The sequence below is a fragment of the Myotis lucifugus genome, unplaced genomic scaffold, assembly GCF_000147115.1.
Source record: "Myotis lucifugus unplaced genomic scaffold, Myoluc2.0 scaffold_59, whole genome shotgun sequence".
Classification (NCBI taxonomy): Eukaryota; Metazoa; Chordata; class Mammalia; order Chiroptera; family Vespertilionidae; genus Myotis; species Myotis lucifugus.
Genome location: NW_005871107.1, coordinates 2,113,407 through 2,127,070, shown reverse-complemented (window position 1 = coordinate 2,127,070; position 13,664 = coordinate 2,113,407). Strand labels below are relative to the sequence as shown.

Below are 13,664 nucleotides of genomic sequence, written 5' to 3'. Positions count from 1 at the left end.
ACCCATGTGTAGATTCCACTGTTGCTGTGTCTGTTCTAGTGCATCTGGGGCAGGGTTCCAAATTTGGCTGGTTTTGTGATTCCGTTTTGCCCATCAGCATATTGAGAAGTGGTAAGTCATGTAGGTGCTGAAATTATACTTCTGGTTAAATATTTTATTCTACAACATAAATTCTGTCCCTTCTCTGTCAAAATGATGGTGGAGGATGGAACGATGAAAAGACCATGTGTTAAGGATGGTAACGCCTAGTAACATCAAAAAGAAATATATGAGACCTCATGAGAAGAGAGAAAGTCTGGGGTGGATGAACAGAAAGGAACAAGTCTTTGGTGGGGGCTTAACATGGGTCAGGTGTTATGCTTTCAGGTAAGTTCATATCACCGCATTCATTTTTAATCTTGACATCAACTTTGTTTTGATACCATTATGCCCATTTTTCAAATGAGGAAACTGATACTTAGATAAATAAAGTGAATTTCCCAAGGAGACACAGCTGTTAATGGTACAACTAACTTTTGCCCCAAAGACCATGCTCTTTCCACCACTCACTGGTTTTCAACCCTGGTTGCCTGTTAGAATCATGTGCAGTATTTTTAAATGACAGCGATATGTACCCCACCCCAGATCAACCAGAGGTGTGCCCCAAATCAGAGTCTCTCGTGATGGGACCTGAACAATGGTATTTTCTAAAAACCCTCCAGGTGATTCCAGGGTGCAGCCAGGGTTTGGAACCACTGGGGTCCACCACAGGTGCAAGCAAATCCGTGCGAGCAGATTGCAGGAGCTTTAAATTCTCACTACAGTGACCCTTGAACAGAATTATAATTTTAAAAACCAATGTATTGATTCAGAACAGTGATGTGTATAAGGTAGAGGTGATTTCACTCCTCCAGCAAATGCTATGCTTAACATTTTTTAGTTTATTATATGGATTATTCATTGGCAGTCTGTCTCCTGTTAATTAAAATTCTTACAAATCATTGTATATGTACATTTACATCGGGTTTTGCATCAGGTTCCCTGCAGACTCTTCGAGAGGTTATTTCTTTGAGTGGGAGGAGGGGACAGACATGCCACTGGCTTCTGTAATTCCATTGAAGACGCTGAAGCAATTAAAGAAATTTGAGCAATAGAAAAGGTCCTTAGAGCTTGAAATACACCTGTTTCACAGAATCAAATTTCTCATCATCGAGGTCTTAAGAATTTCTAAGTAACATATGTTTCCTAATGAACATAGCAAAACAGAAGCCAGCTGTTTTGTTTCAAGAAATGAATCATCATTTAAATACTTTAAAAGTGCCACAACTCCCTTCTTTGTTCAGCTGTCCTATGTGACAAGCTCTGTGGCTTTATTTTGCTCCTCCCCACTCCCCCTTAGCTTGCAGGTGTCCAGTAGTAATTGCTTTGAATGTAATGTGTTCTTTACGGTGGTATAGTAATTCTGTAAGCTATTTGGTTACAGGAAATAGTGCTAATGTACTAGCAGTACAATCCAAGACGCACAAATGACTTGTTATTGCTGTATAATAAATATTTTGGCTGTCTTTTGAAGAATGTCAAGGTTTTATTATTTTTTTTGCAGAAAATTTCATTTTCAATGGCCAGTCTCTAAGAAGCTCTGACTTTCTGTGGAAACTATCTTTTAGCAGTATTTTCTGGTGATGGATGTATGATCTTGTGAATAGATTGGCTGCACTGATTTATAAGGCACAGAAGTCATATTTCCTTGGATTCATGTCGAAATACCCTGCCCTCAATCAAGAGGATTTTTACTGGGTGAATGAATGAAGGTAGCACTCACAGGCCACATTTCCTCAGAGTATTTTTAAACCTACTCATCTCTGTCTATAGATTTAATGTGTATTGTGGGTTCCACCTCCCTCCCCCCCCCCGACAATGGCACATTCACACGGAATCCAAGGTCATCACAATTTCTGAATCAAATGGGAGTGAAGCATCTTTCTGAGCGGGCAAGCGGATCTGTCATCTTCACAGCTAATATAATTAACCCTGTGAATGATGATGAGAATGCGTTGGACATTCATCAGCAGTTTAATTTTAAAACTGTTTTGAAAGAATTATTTGGTTAAACCATGACTGTACATTATAAAACCACCAAAAAGATGCTCCCACAACAGGCTATATTTGGATACTTAAGAAGACACAAAAAGAGTGGGCCTGAGCCTGAGGCATTTTGCTAAAGGGACCTACAGATTGGTTTTGTCACCTACATGGACACATGAAGCATCTAATTATGAATGGAGGCTTGTGCCCTAACTTCATTTACCTTGTTACAGGTATTTCCCCTTCATGTGTTCCCTTCCTTGTAGCAACTGCCACTCAGCCGTCTTCACCGAGGAGCTGATTTCAATCCTGCTTCCCTGGGCAGGAGGCGGAGAGGCTGCGCCTGACAGACCTGACCGCCCCTAGACAGTACCCCTGTGGCAGCAGCACCTCCCCTGACATGTGAATGTGTGACTCTGTCTGAAACCCCAGGCGTTTTTATTCATTTTGAAAATCTGATTACCTTCTCTCCTTTTGGGCCACCAGCTCCATGTTCACCAAAGTTTCCCTAGGTAAACATAAAACAAAAAAAACACACACACATAACATTTACCTTTTAATACATTCAATCTCTACTTTAAAAAATATAAATAGATAATAGTACTGTAACAGTTTCCGTGGGTACCATTTTAGTCACTTTTGCCTCTCTCACCTTCCATTAACCATTCCTGCAAAATTCCAACTTTGGGTACCCTATCTATCTTCTCTGTGATTCCCCCTTGGAGATGATTCTGGAGAAATATCACACTCCCAGGGGAAAACTGTCACTACTCCAAAGTAATGCCTGGAAACCTCACCATTCCATGGATATGACTCTCTAATGTTGTTGATATTTTTGTTGCTCAGTATAATGGACATTGTGTTAATTGATCTCTTGGCTGTACTTGCCAATCTCTTGACTTGTAGAATTCCTCACCCTCTTTTTCTTTCTATCTCTCTGATTCCCTCTCCTCTTTCCCCACCTAATTGGCAAAGGCTGAACTTCCTCAGGGCTCTGTACAGACTCTCCCCTCCTGTAATACAACATTTTTCTCCCAGACCTTCTTATCTACTCCCATGGCTTAGATGTCATCTACAATACAAACACAGAGAAAATTATAAACCCAGCAAACGTCTCCTTTCTGAGTTTTGACTCATCCTATATATTAAAAGGCTAATATGCAAATAGACCAAACGGCGGAATGACCGGTTGCTATGATGTGCACTGACCGCCAGGGGGTAGATGCTCAATGCAGGAGCTGCTCCCTGATGGTCAGTGCGCTCCCATAGGGGGAGCGCTGCTCAGCCAGAAGTCAGGCTCACGGCTGGCGAGTGCAGCGGCGGGGGCAGAGAGTGGGCCTAAGCCATTAGTTGGACATCCTCCAAGGGCTCCTGGACTGCAAGAGGGCACAGGCCGGGCTGAGGGATGACCCCCCCACTGAGTGCATGAATTTCGTGCACCGGACCTCTAGTGTATATATATAATTTTCTATTTGATGTATTCACTTCCAAAATCTAGAAGAAATTCATACTCAGCAAGTTCAAAACTGAATTTAAAAATATAAGCCCTGGCTGGCATTGCTAAGTGGTTAGAGCATTGGCCCATGCACTGAAGGGTCACAGGTTCGATTCCTGGGCAAGGGCACGGACCTGGGTTGCCAGTTCGAACCCCAGCCCTGGTGCAGGAGGCAACTGATATATGTCTCTCTCACATCGATGTTTCTCCCCCTTCCTCTTCTCTTCCATTCTCCCTAAAAATCAATTGGAAAATTATCCTTGGGTGAGGATTAACAACAACAACAATAACAACAAAAATACAACAAATACACACATACATATATAAGAGAGAAAGATGTAAGAATTATATCATCCTGTTAACTTTCGTTAGTCCAGAAGTGTGAGAATGACTAACTTCTCCCTAGTGTAAGTCTTCAGTTTGACTTGTTAAGATGAGTGGTAATTTCATTTTACAATTGAAAAAAAGTCAAGGAAAGAAAGAAAATCTGAATTCATCCTCTCCCTTCCATGGAGTGTTTCCTTCTTCAATCTGCATGTCCTTCTTAACACCACCCTACTTATTCCTCCAGGACAATCAGTCTGATGGCCTTTGTCTCCAGAACCTCTTCTCACGCTACCTGCCCTTACTCTGGGAAGGCCACCATCGTGCCTTGCCAGATCACTGCAGTAGCTCTCTCGATGGTCCTCTATAATCACTCTTGCTCCACTGTCCACACACACATTCTCTAAATAAGGTCAGAGTGAGATCTTTAAAAGACATCCTAACTTCATTCCTTCTAAACTTTAACAAAGCCATCAAAACCCGGCATGACCTAAACTCATTTCCCTCTCCAGCATCATCTCGGCCACTCTTCTCCCTCAGAAATTCCAGCTGTAATGGCCTTCCCTCCACTTCTTAAATGGACCAAGATCCTTCCCATTCCACCCTCTAGATCCTCCTCTCCAACAACCTAGAGGTGTCAAAGATGCTGTGGTTGGAATGAAGAAATGCCCCTTTAGTACTAAGTCATATTACTTTATCCATATACTCCATTATTCTAAAATTTTGATTTTCCTGGTGGCTTTTCCACCCAGAAAAACAATAGGGTCATTTACTTCCTAGCAGAGCACCACATGCTTGCTTCACTCAATAGTTAAGCCAGGAAATCTATCTAATCAAGGATCCGCGTGGCCTCTATAAGTGTTTTCCATTCTTGGGCTAACAATACTCAATGCAGAATCAAACTTGAACTTCAGGAGCATTTATTCATTGACATTTAAGATTTTCTTCTCTACTCTCTCAAGATAACTGCACCAGACAATTACTTGGCTCTACAGAAATAATAAAACATATTATTATTATTGTGAAATAATAAGGCATTATTACTGTGAAATAATAAGACATATTATTATTGTGTTTCTGGGAACCTGCAATTCTGCCTCAGATGCTATTCTAATTTTACTAGGTCATTTTTGTACCCTGGTGTCATGTTATTTGAATGCATTATTATAAGCTTTTTGAATAACTATAATAGCTGTAGAATTTGAATGTTTTTATTTAAAAGTTCCTAGTGCAGTGGTGAGGCTTGTGGGGTGGAAAGTGCTAATTAGCCTGCCCATTTCAAGAATTCTGGGATGTCCTTTGTTCTCTGTGGATTATGGTGAATAGAACTTTGAAATGTACACTCAGGCAAGTGGGAAGACTTTCAAGCTATTTCAATGGCCCTGGAGAGGGTATTCTCTGGAAAGAAGGGAACATATCTAGATGTGTATAGGTTCAACCATAAGAGATGGCCATTTTTATAGCCTAAAGAGTCAAATATCAGCAGTTTCCTGTGGCTCAATATAATAAAAGAGACCAAGGACATGAACCCTCTTCCAGGATATAGGGTCATTAAACCCCCCCCAAGTTTAGCCCTCAGGGAATTTGCTATAAAATCCTAAGCACGAGGGAACATAACATTAAAAAACAACAACACGTGATCTATTACAGATTGAATTGTGTTTTTCCCCCCAATTCCTATGTTGAAGCTTTAACACCCAGTACTTCACAATGTGACCTTATTTAGAAATAAGTTCTTTGCATAGGTAATTAATTAATGAAATCATACTAGAGTAAGGTTATCCCCTAATTCAATATGACTGGGTCCTTATAAGATCACACTTTGAACCAGAGACATGGGAGAACGCCATGGGAAGCTGGGAGTTATGCTGCCAAAGCCAAGGAATCACCAGGAGCCAGGAGGGAGGCCTGGAACACATGCCCCCCCCCCCACCTTCCTAGAGACCATGACCATGCTGACACGCCCAATCTTGCACTTCCAGGCTCCACAACTGTGAGACAATGAATTTCTGATGTTTAAGCCACTCGGCTTGTAATATTTTGTTACATTAGTCCTAGCAAGTTAATATATAATACGTGGCCTTGAAAATAAGACCTAAAACTGGCTTCAAGTCCAACCTCTCAGTTTCTTGCAGGAAGCCATTTCACCAGCTCCAAGAGTGGCGGACCACAGAGGGGAGGGGGAAACCCAGGAGAGCTTCGGGGTTCTCTGTAATAAAACTAAGATCCAAAACTAAGATACATCTGTGCCTCAATTCCCAATGTTCTCCAACGCTACTGGGTCTTGCAGTACAGGGAGAGACAGGAAGTTAGGACTTAAATTTTATTTCCCAATCTTTGGGCCCAGAGAGTTGCTTCTGGTGTCTCCAAGGAAGCCGTCACTTCCTGTGCCATTGTTGGGTTCAACTCACAACTTGGGAAGACCTTGAATATTTGATTTTGGAGAAAGGTTTTCTGTCCTTCCTAGTCTGTGAATACTAAAGTGAAGTTATGATTTGATACTTGAAAAGAAAAGTAGATTATTTGGCTAGCAAATTGGTGGATTTTTTTTTGGATCAACAATTTGGAGAAGTGAACACCAGAATTGGCTGCTGGGGGACACAGCATCAATCTCCAACAACTGAGACTGATTCTCTGCAAATTTCACTGAGTGTGGCGAGGTTGTAAGATAGCACAACTGCACATTTTCACTGTGGATCTATAAAAACAGTATGAAATGTAAAATATGCCAGTCTGTGGCCTCCACAGATAACACTTTATCCTCCATCTACAATGTTGTAAAGGGGCTCTGGATCTGATGGCTTTAGCAGTTGACAGAGCCTATCAAATTCTTCTGAAAATCCCCAGAGCTGGAGACAATGAAGAGCAGTTTGCTGGTAAGTGAGCAGATTTTCCTTACGGGGAAGAAAATGTTCAGCATTGCTGCTTCTTTGCAAACAATCTTGCAGATTGGGAGCAGCTGTTTTGCAAATTATTTTTGTGATGGAGAGGGAAATCTACCTTTTGTTCTTTGCATCCTCAAGTGGACATGAAAAAATACAGATAAACACACTTGGATAATCTCCCTGACCTTAGTCTCTCTATATTCCTTACTTCCTTTTTTTCTTCCCTATTCGCTTTTGGATTTGTGTTGCAGGGAGAGGGTCTTTTAGGCATGACCTTCTCCTTCTGATGACTTAAGAAAAAATATAGGGGGGAATATCAGCACTTGAACTGGACCCAAAGGCGTGTGTAGGTAGCTGCTGCTCAGGCTGCCCGACTACTGTAGCCTCTTTGAGCTGAGGAGATGAGGTTCAGGACTTGAGCGCAGAAATACATAAATCAATGCCAATTCAAAAGGGAAGATTATTTTAACCTTGAAATGTCACTTTTATATCTCAATCCATGGTCCATTATTTAACCTCCATGAAAGTTTCATTCTGAATCCCTCCCAACCCCCCTCCCTCTGTGTTCATTTGTTACAGCCAGACTATCTGGCTTGCATTGAGTGCAGAATGAAAGAACCTCAGTATGCAAAAATATGTAGATAGGGGTATGGGATGGGGCGGTGGGAGTGGGGGGAACACTGCCAAGTGAAAACATACTTCTCACACATTATGGCACATCTGGCCCTGTCTTCTGTGAAGCTGAGGGTGAGGAGGGGTGTCTGCCTTTCAGAAACACTGGTCAGGGTAGGTACTGGGATGTTGGGCCTCGCCTCTATCTATCCATCAGTGTAGGTACTGGGATGTTGGGCATCACCTCTATCAATGTAACAGCTCTAACTCTTTGCAGAAAGAAACAAAGTGAAGTGTTTGGGAAGTGGCCTTGCATTAATTCCCATATGGGTCTAAAGCCTTCTGATGCTAAGTGCCAATAATGCATCATCTGGGGAAGAAAAGCTATGGTCTCTCTCTTTTTATCCAGTGAGGTTCCAGCTCTACAGCCATGTTTTTAGCACATGTGGAGTAAATACCTGGGAGCTCCTATCCTGCAATAGCAATAAGAATAGCTGGAGTTCTCTTAGGCGAATCAATTAGCTGAGTTCAAAGTACTGGCTTGCTACTGGCCCTGGCAGGATAGTTCAGTTGATTAGAGCCTCACCCTGATACACCAAGGTTCTGGGTTCTATTCCTGGTCAGTGCACACACAAGAATCAACCAATGAATGCATAAAAAGTGGACCAACAAATCAATGTTTCTTTCTCTCTCCCTTCCTCTATCCCCAAAAATCAATCAATAAATTTTGTTTTATGTTTTTATTAAATTTTTTTATAGAGAGAGTAAGGAGAGAGAGAGAGAGAGAGAGAGAGAGAGAAATGTCAATAGGAGAAACATCAATCTGTTGCCACCAGTATGGCACCCCCACTGGAGACCTAACCGAAAACCTGGGCATGTGCCCTGACCGGAATTGAATGGGTGATCTTTTGGAGCACAGGATGACTCTCAACTAACTGAGCCACATCAGCTAGGGCAATAAAAAAAATTTTTTTAAAAAAAGTATTGGTTTGCTATCAGCAAGACCCTCCACCCACCTGCTCTGGTCATCCCCCATTTTTTGAAATATAACCTTAATGCTTAAAAATTTACGTTCTTTAGACTAAAATATAAATGCTTCATATATCTTCATTTAAGGGAAAACCAACTCATTGGCAAGATAAACTAAGGATATGAGCTTTAAAAGTTTTGCAAGGGATAGCAAATATTTAAGTAGCTGACTCGCAACTTAGTAAATTTTATACTAAGAAAGAAAGTAATATAGTGTGTTCTCTAGGTTTTTCTAGCTGACACTGTGACATCAGAGCCAACTAATTCTCATTATTTTGAAGGATTTATGATAAATCCTATTTTATAATAGATGTCAATACAAAAAAGCATTGTATTTTTATTAATTTTAGACATGATTCACTTACTTTTTTTTACTTGTGCCAAGTCCTAATGTTTTGAAAAAGCTAGTATATATCTATTCAGAAAGTGTTTAATTATACCAAAACGTGATTCCTAATATAATTCTCCCTGGAAAATCTAAGTAAATGAGAAAATGTAAGATAAGCTTACTTAGGAAGTGTAACAAACTTTCCACACTTTTGACTTTAAATTTATTAAACCCAAATGATCTAGGCCTTTATGTTGAACTTAATCTGATGAACAAAGAATTGGGATTTAAAAAATGCATTAGCCCGTCATTTAATAAACACTTTTCTGAGTGCCTGCTATCTTTAAGGCCTCTGCTAGCACATGATGTCTCTTTGGGATTTCTAAACAAAAAGAAAGAGCAGTAGTCAGGAATTTATAGGAAAGGAAAGCATAAACTAGAGGAGTGTCTCGGAATTTGTTTGTGCAGAGGCACAATTACCAGCACCGTATCAATGATAAGCTACTACGTATGAAAGGGACCCTCGTCAGTGGACAGAATGCCTCACAGAAAGTGATTACACCCCCAAATATTTGTTACTGGATGATGATGAGTCAATCAATAGTCTCACACAGGTCTCTGAGTCTTACTTCATTGCCAACACATATTCTTCTCCCTCAGTTGTGCTTCCTTGGAGAAGAAGAAGCAAAACTGTCTTGCCTTATGCCTCTCAGATACTTCCATGTCAGAATTCCATCCATCCTAATTGGAATTTAAAAACCTTAGGGAAGTTAAAAGTGGCTTCTCGTTGATAGGTGGGGGACCTCCTGTTTTGACCTATGGGATATAAATATTTGCTTGACATTTTAGTGTAGCACCTGTTGGTTTTGATAAGAAATCTATCAGCCATTATGTTACCCAGAGCTTCAAAGTAGCAAATAACTCTGTCCTCAGAGAAACTAGATATATGACATTATCAATGGTAAAATATAATTATTGCATTAATTGTTTGCATGCACATTTTAAAAATTTGAAGTAAACTTTTTTAATTTATTAAAAAATCCTGGTTTTGAAAAAAAGATACTGAGCAAAATACGTTTCTTTGGAAATATTTTCAGTATGGAAAGATGTTAAGAATATGTGATCATGTTTCAAGTCTGAGCAGTTAGGAATTAATATGTGTGTTTTGCTTTCCAGAAATATGATCACATAGCCCTGGTTGGCTCAGTTTCTTGGAGCGCTGTCCCGTACACCAAAAAGGTGTGGGTTCAATCCCTTTTGGGGCGCATACGGGAAGCAACCAATAGATGTTTATCTCTCACAACAGTCCCCCCTCCCTTTCTCTCGCTCTAAAAATCAATAAAAACATACCTAGGGTGATGATTAAAAAAATAAAATTTAAAAAATATGATCACATGAAATCTCTGTGTATATAATATGTGAAAAAAAGGCCATACCTTGTTATAATATCCACTAAGATTCTGCTGCATTTCTTGTGTTCCAGGAGGTCCCTGTATTAGAAACAAATAAAAAATAAAAGCCTAAACATTTACCAAACAATGTGAATTTAAATAATATATCTAAGAACTCTTGAAAACTTAGTTAAGGAAAAGAAAGAGTATGTTTAGTCAAATATTCCAATTAATGGAGAATTACAGGAGCATTAACTCATCAGGTTCCTAAAGGTATGTCAAGGTTAAATCCTGCATGAATTCAGAGAGGTCCTTAATGGGAACATGTAACATTTCACCAGAAGGTCAGCATCAGCATATTTTTATTAAAAGGAATTGTGCCCATAAAACTCTTCAAGGGAAGAGATTTTAGCTTCAGTTTATTTTTGACACTTTTCACAGGGCTTTGATTGATGTGTTATAGAAATGTGTGGCCACTTGTTATTAACTTAGAAAATATGGGAAACTATGGTTTCTATTGCTTTACCCTTTTGAATGGGTTGCACATGACTTTCAGGTGAGGAAAAGATGTCTGCTCTAAGACCTCAGATTTAAGATATTTAAACACTCCTTCTTTTCAGTTTACATGGAAACATTTGCTAAGCACTAGGGTAAGCTTTGGGGAGACAGCAAAGATGTAAAGGCATTTCCCCCTAAAATTTGCAAAAAGAGAAAGAGAAGAGTTTTTTTAGTTTTTTCAGGGATTACACTTTGGGAAGAGAGCCATAAGACAATACAAAGCTTAGCATTATTTTAAATCAAGTAGTTCAAGCCAACAGAGAGGCCGCTATTTAAAAGTAAAAGATTGCAGTCCATTGGTGTGGCTCAGTGGTTGAGCGTCAACTTATGAACCAGAAGGTCATGGTTCAGTTTTCAGTCAGGGCACATGCTCAGGTTGGAGACTCAGTCCTCAGTAGGGGGCGTGCAGGAGGCAGCCAATCAATGATTCTCTCTCGTCATTGATATTTTTATCTCTCTCTTCCTCTCTCTGAAATAAATAAAAACATTTTTAAAATATTTCATAGATCTTTAAAATGCCCAGGAGAAAATATTATAGAGAAAAAAATTATTTACATTTTACCATAGAAGATAAGACAAAGAAAGATTATGATTGCGTAAACCAAACATTACTGTTGAATAAAGATTATTCTTTTAAAAAGGTATTGAAAGCTTTAAAAAATGGAGAAAAATTTTAAGGAACCATTGCCAACTGCACTCACGGATCTAGCTAACATTGAAAAAATTAACATTTAACATTTGTGACTGGTATTTCTTAGGAAAGACTTGTGACTAATGATCTCTTCCAATATGAAACCTTTGCATTGTGCCACTAAATGTAGAGGACACAGAGATGTAGTGATGGATGTTGGAAGCAGGTTGGTATAACTCTTAAGAAAATAATAGGCCTCCTGAGTAATGGGGCCGTCTGTGATTGGAAAGACAAATGATGCTGTTACCTTGCTGAAGTAAAAACAAAGCTAATGTCAGAAAAGAACTCTCATCCCATTATATATTGCTCATGTTTTTTTTTTCTTTCTGTCAGCCAGCTTTGTGTAAAGTACCTAGGTCAGTTAGATGAAGTAATGAGGAAAGCAATCACTGAGTTGGAGATTGCTGCACAAAGTTTCCAGGCAAGAAGATTCAAGTTAAAAACTTGTTCTTGAAACTCATGAGACATGAGATTCCATATACATTGATCCATCTGCAATTATATAATGAGGTAAGAAGTTTTAGATACCACATGTAGTATCATTAACAGGTAGCTCAGGACTATATGCTTAGTAGGTGTTTGGTAGATGGTGAATGTGTGTTAATAATGCCAGTTAGAACAAAGAATAGTGATGCGGTGGGTAAATTTTGCTTTATACATATTCAATCTAGTTAATATGAGAGTCTTATAATTAGGGATCCCAAATGTGGCAGAACAATTAATAACAGAGTCTCTGAAATAGAGCAAAAGAATCAATAAAATAATAATAGCAAATATATAGTGCTTATTGTATGCCAGATGTTATACCAGGGGCTTTATGTGGATTAATTCATTTAATCCCCACAATGACACCATTGTTATTTCCAATTCAATAGTACAGAAAATGAGGCTTAAAATTGGTAACTGGCCCCAGGTCACACCACTGGTAAGTGGCAGGGCTAATACTTAACATAGGCAGCCTGGGCCCAAACTCTACCATCTTAACTTAAAAGCAGACTCTCAGCCTAAAATAATTTTTGCAGTAAATTCTTTATCATGCTGACCATGCTGTTGAGAATACTAGTTGATCACTCTCCCATGTTCTACTTCCCATATTGAAATTGAAAAAAAAATCAACAAAACTGGTACTCAGCACTTCTCATGAGCCAGACCGTGCTTGATGCAGGACGGGAAGAAATAAGAACTTTGCCTGTAGATGTAGTCCTAGTGGATAGCTGTTCCTTGCATCTCCCATCTATCTGCATATAATCGCTCAAGACATGATAGGAAGATTATGCCTGAATATTACAAAAAATTCCTCTTAATCCACAACTGTACTAAAATGCATCCTATCTTTGCAGAGGTTAAGGGAGCAGGTGGTCAAAGGATATAAGAAGTGGGCACCTTCAAAGGGGGCCCTGGAGGGAGTGAGGAGAAAGAAGCAGAACATCAAACAGTGTGAGAGGGGTTTTCTGGTACAGAACAGGTAAATGGATGAAAACAGTAAAAATAACAGGATGGTGATAACTTTTAAAAAAATTGGGTGAGAATGGGTCTGATCTTTTACAGACTGGCTATCTGCCTATGGCACACAGGTGTATTTCATAAATACAGAATATATTCCTCATCTGGAATCCTGACCTGGCTGTTGAGTGTATCATTGGGGATAGGGTAAGAGAGCTCTGAAAACAATAGCAAGAGCATAGCTCACGGAACAGAGCTACTGGCCAATAGAAAAGTTTGAACAATATTATTCAGATATCCACAGGATTAATAAACCCTATAAAAGTTACTGCCACGTTTTCATATGTTCTGTTCCTGCATTAAAATGTCATATTCACAAAGTAGTGCTCCAAATGGGGTCAATCTGAAATTTTAGTCTCCGCTTGCTTAATTGACTGATGAGCATTTATGATGACATTTTCTTCCTTGTTCTTTTAGTCACTGGGATACTTTGGGTACCACAAATTTCAAGTTTAATGTAACAGAGATTTATAGCTAACAGCCTACCCTGCAGGCAATACTTCACACAAACTCTCCCAGGGGGCCGAAGAAACCCTGCAGCGACTGAAAGAGGATACCAGCACAGAGTCCTCAGGCTGTCTACCTGTACGCTGACTGCAGTCAGTACAGCAGCCACTCACGGGGTTGTTCTCAAACTGTCAGAAGCAAACAACCTTGATCAATGTGGAGACAGTGACCACAGAGAAACACTCTGCACAAAAATGCCAAGAGCAACTCTGCTTACTGTAAGAAAAACAATATAGACCCTGGGGTCTTGGAATTGGTGGCTGTCCTATTAGCCACG

At 39.6% G+C, this 13,664-nt stretch overlaps 1 protein-coding gene across 1 annotated transcript in view; it reads right to left on the bottom strand.

The window, feature by feature from the left end:
• The window catches only part of COL19A1 (collagen type XIX alpha 1 chain), a 277,248-nt gene that overhangs the window by 69,159 nt on the left and 194,425 nt on the right, over positions 1–13,664 (bottom strand). The window contains 2 exon segments of the mRNA XM_023754306.1: positions 2,528–2,572; positions 10,174–10,227. Of these exon segments, the coding sequence (XP_023610074.1) occupies positions 2,528–2,572; positions 10,174–10,227 (99 nt within the window).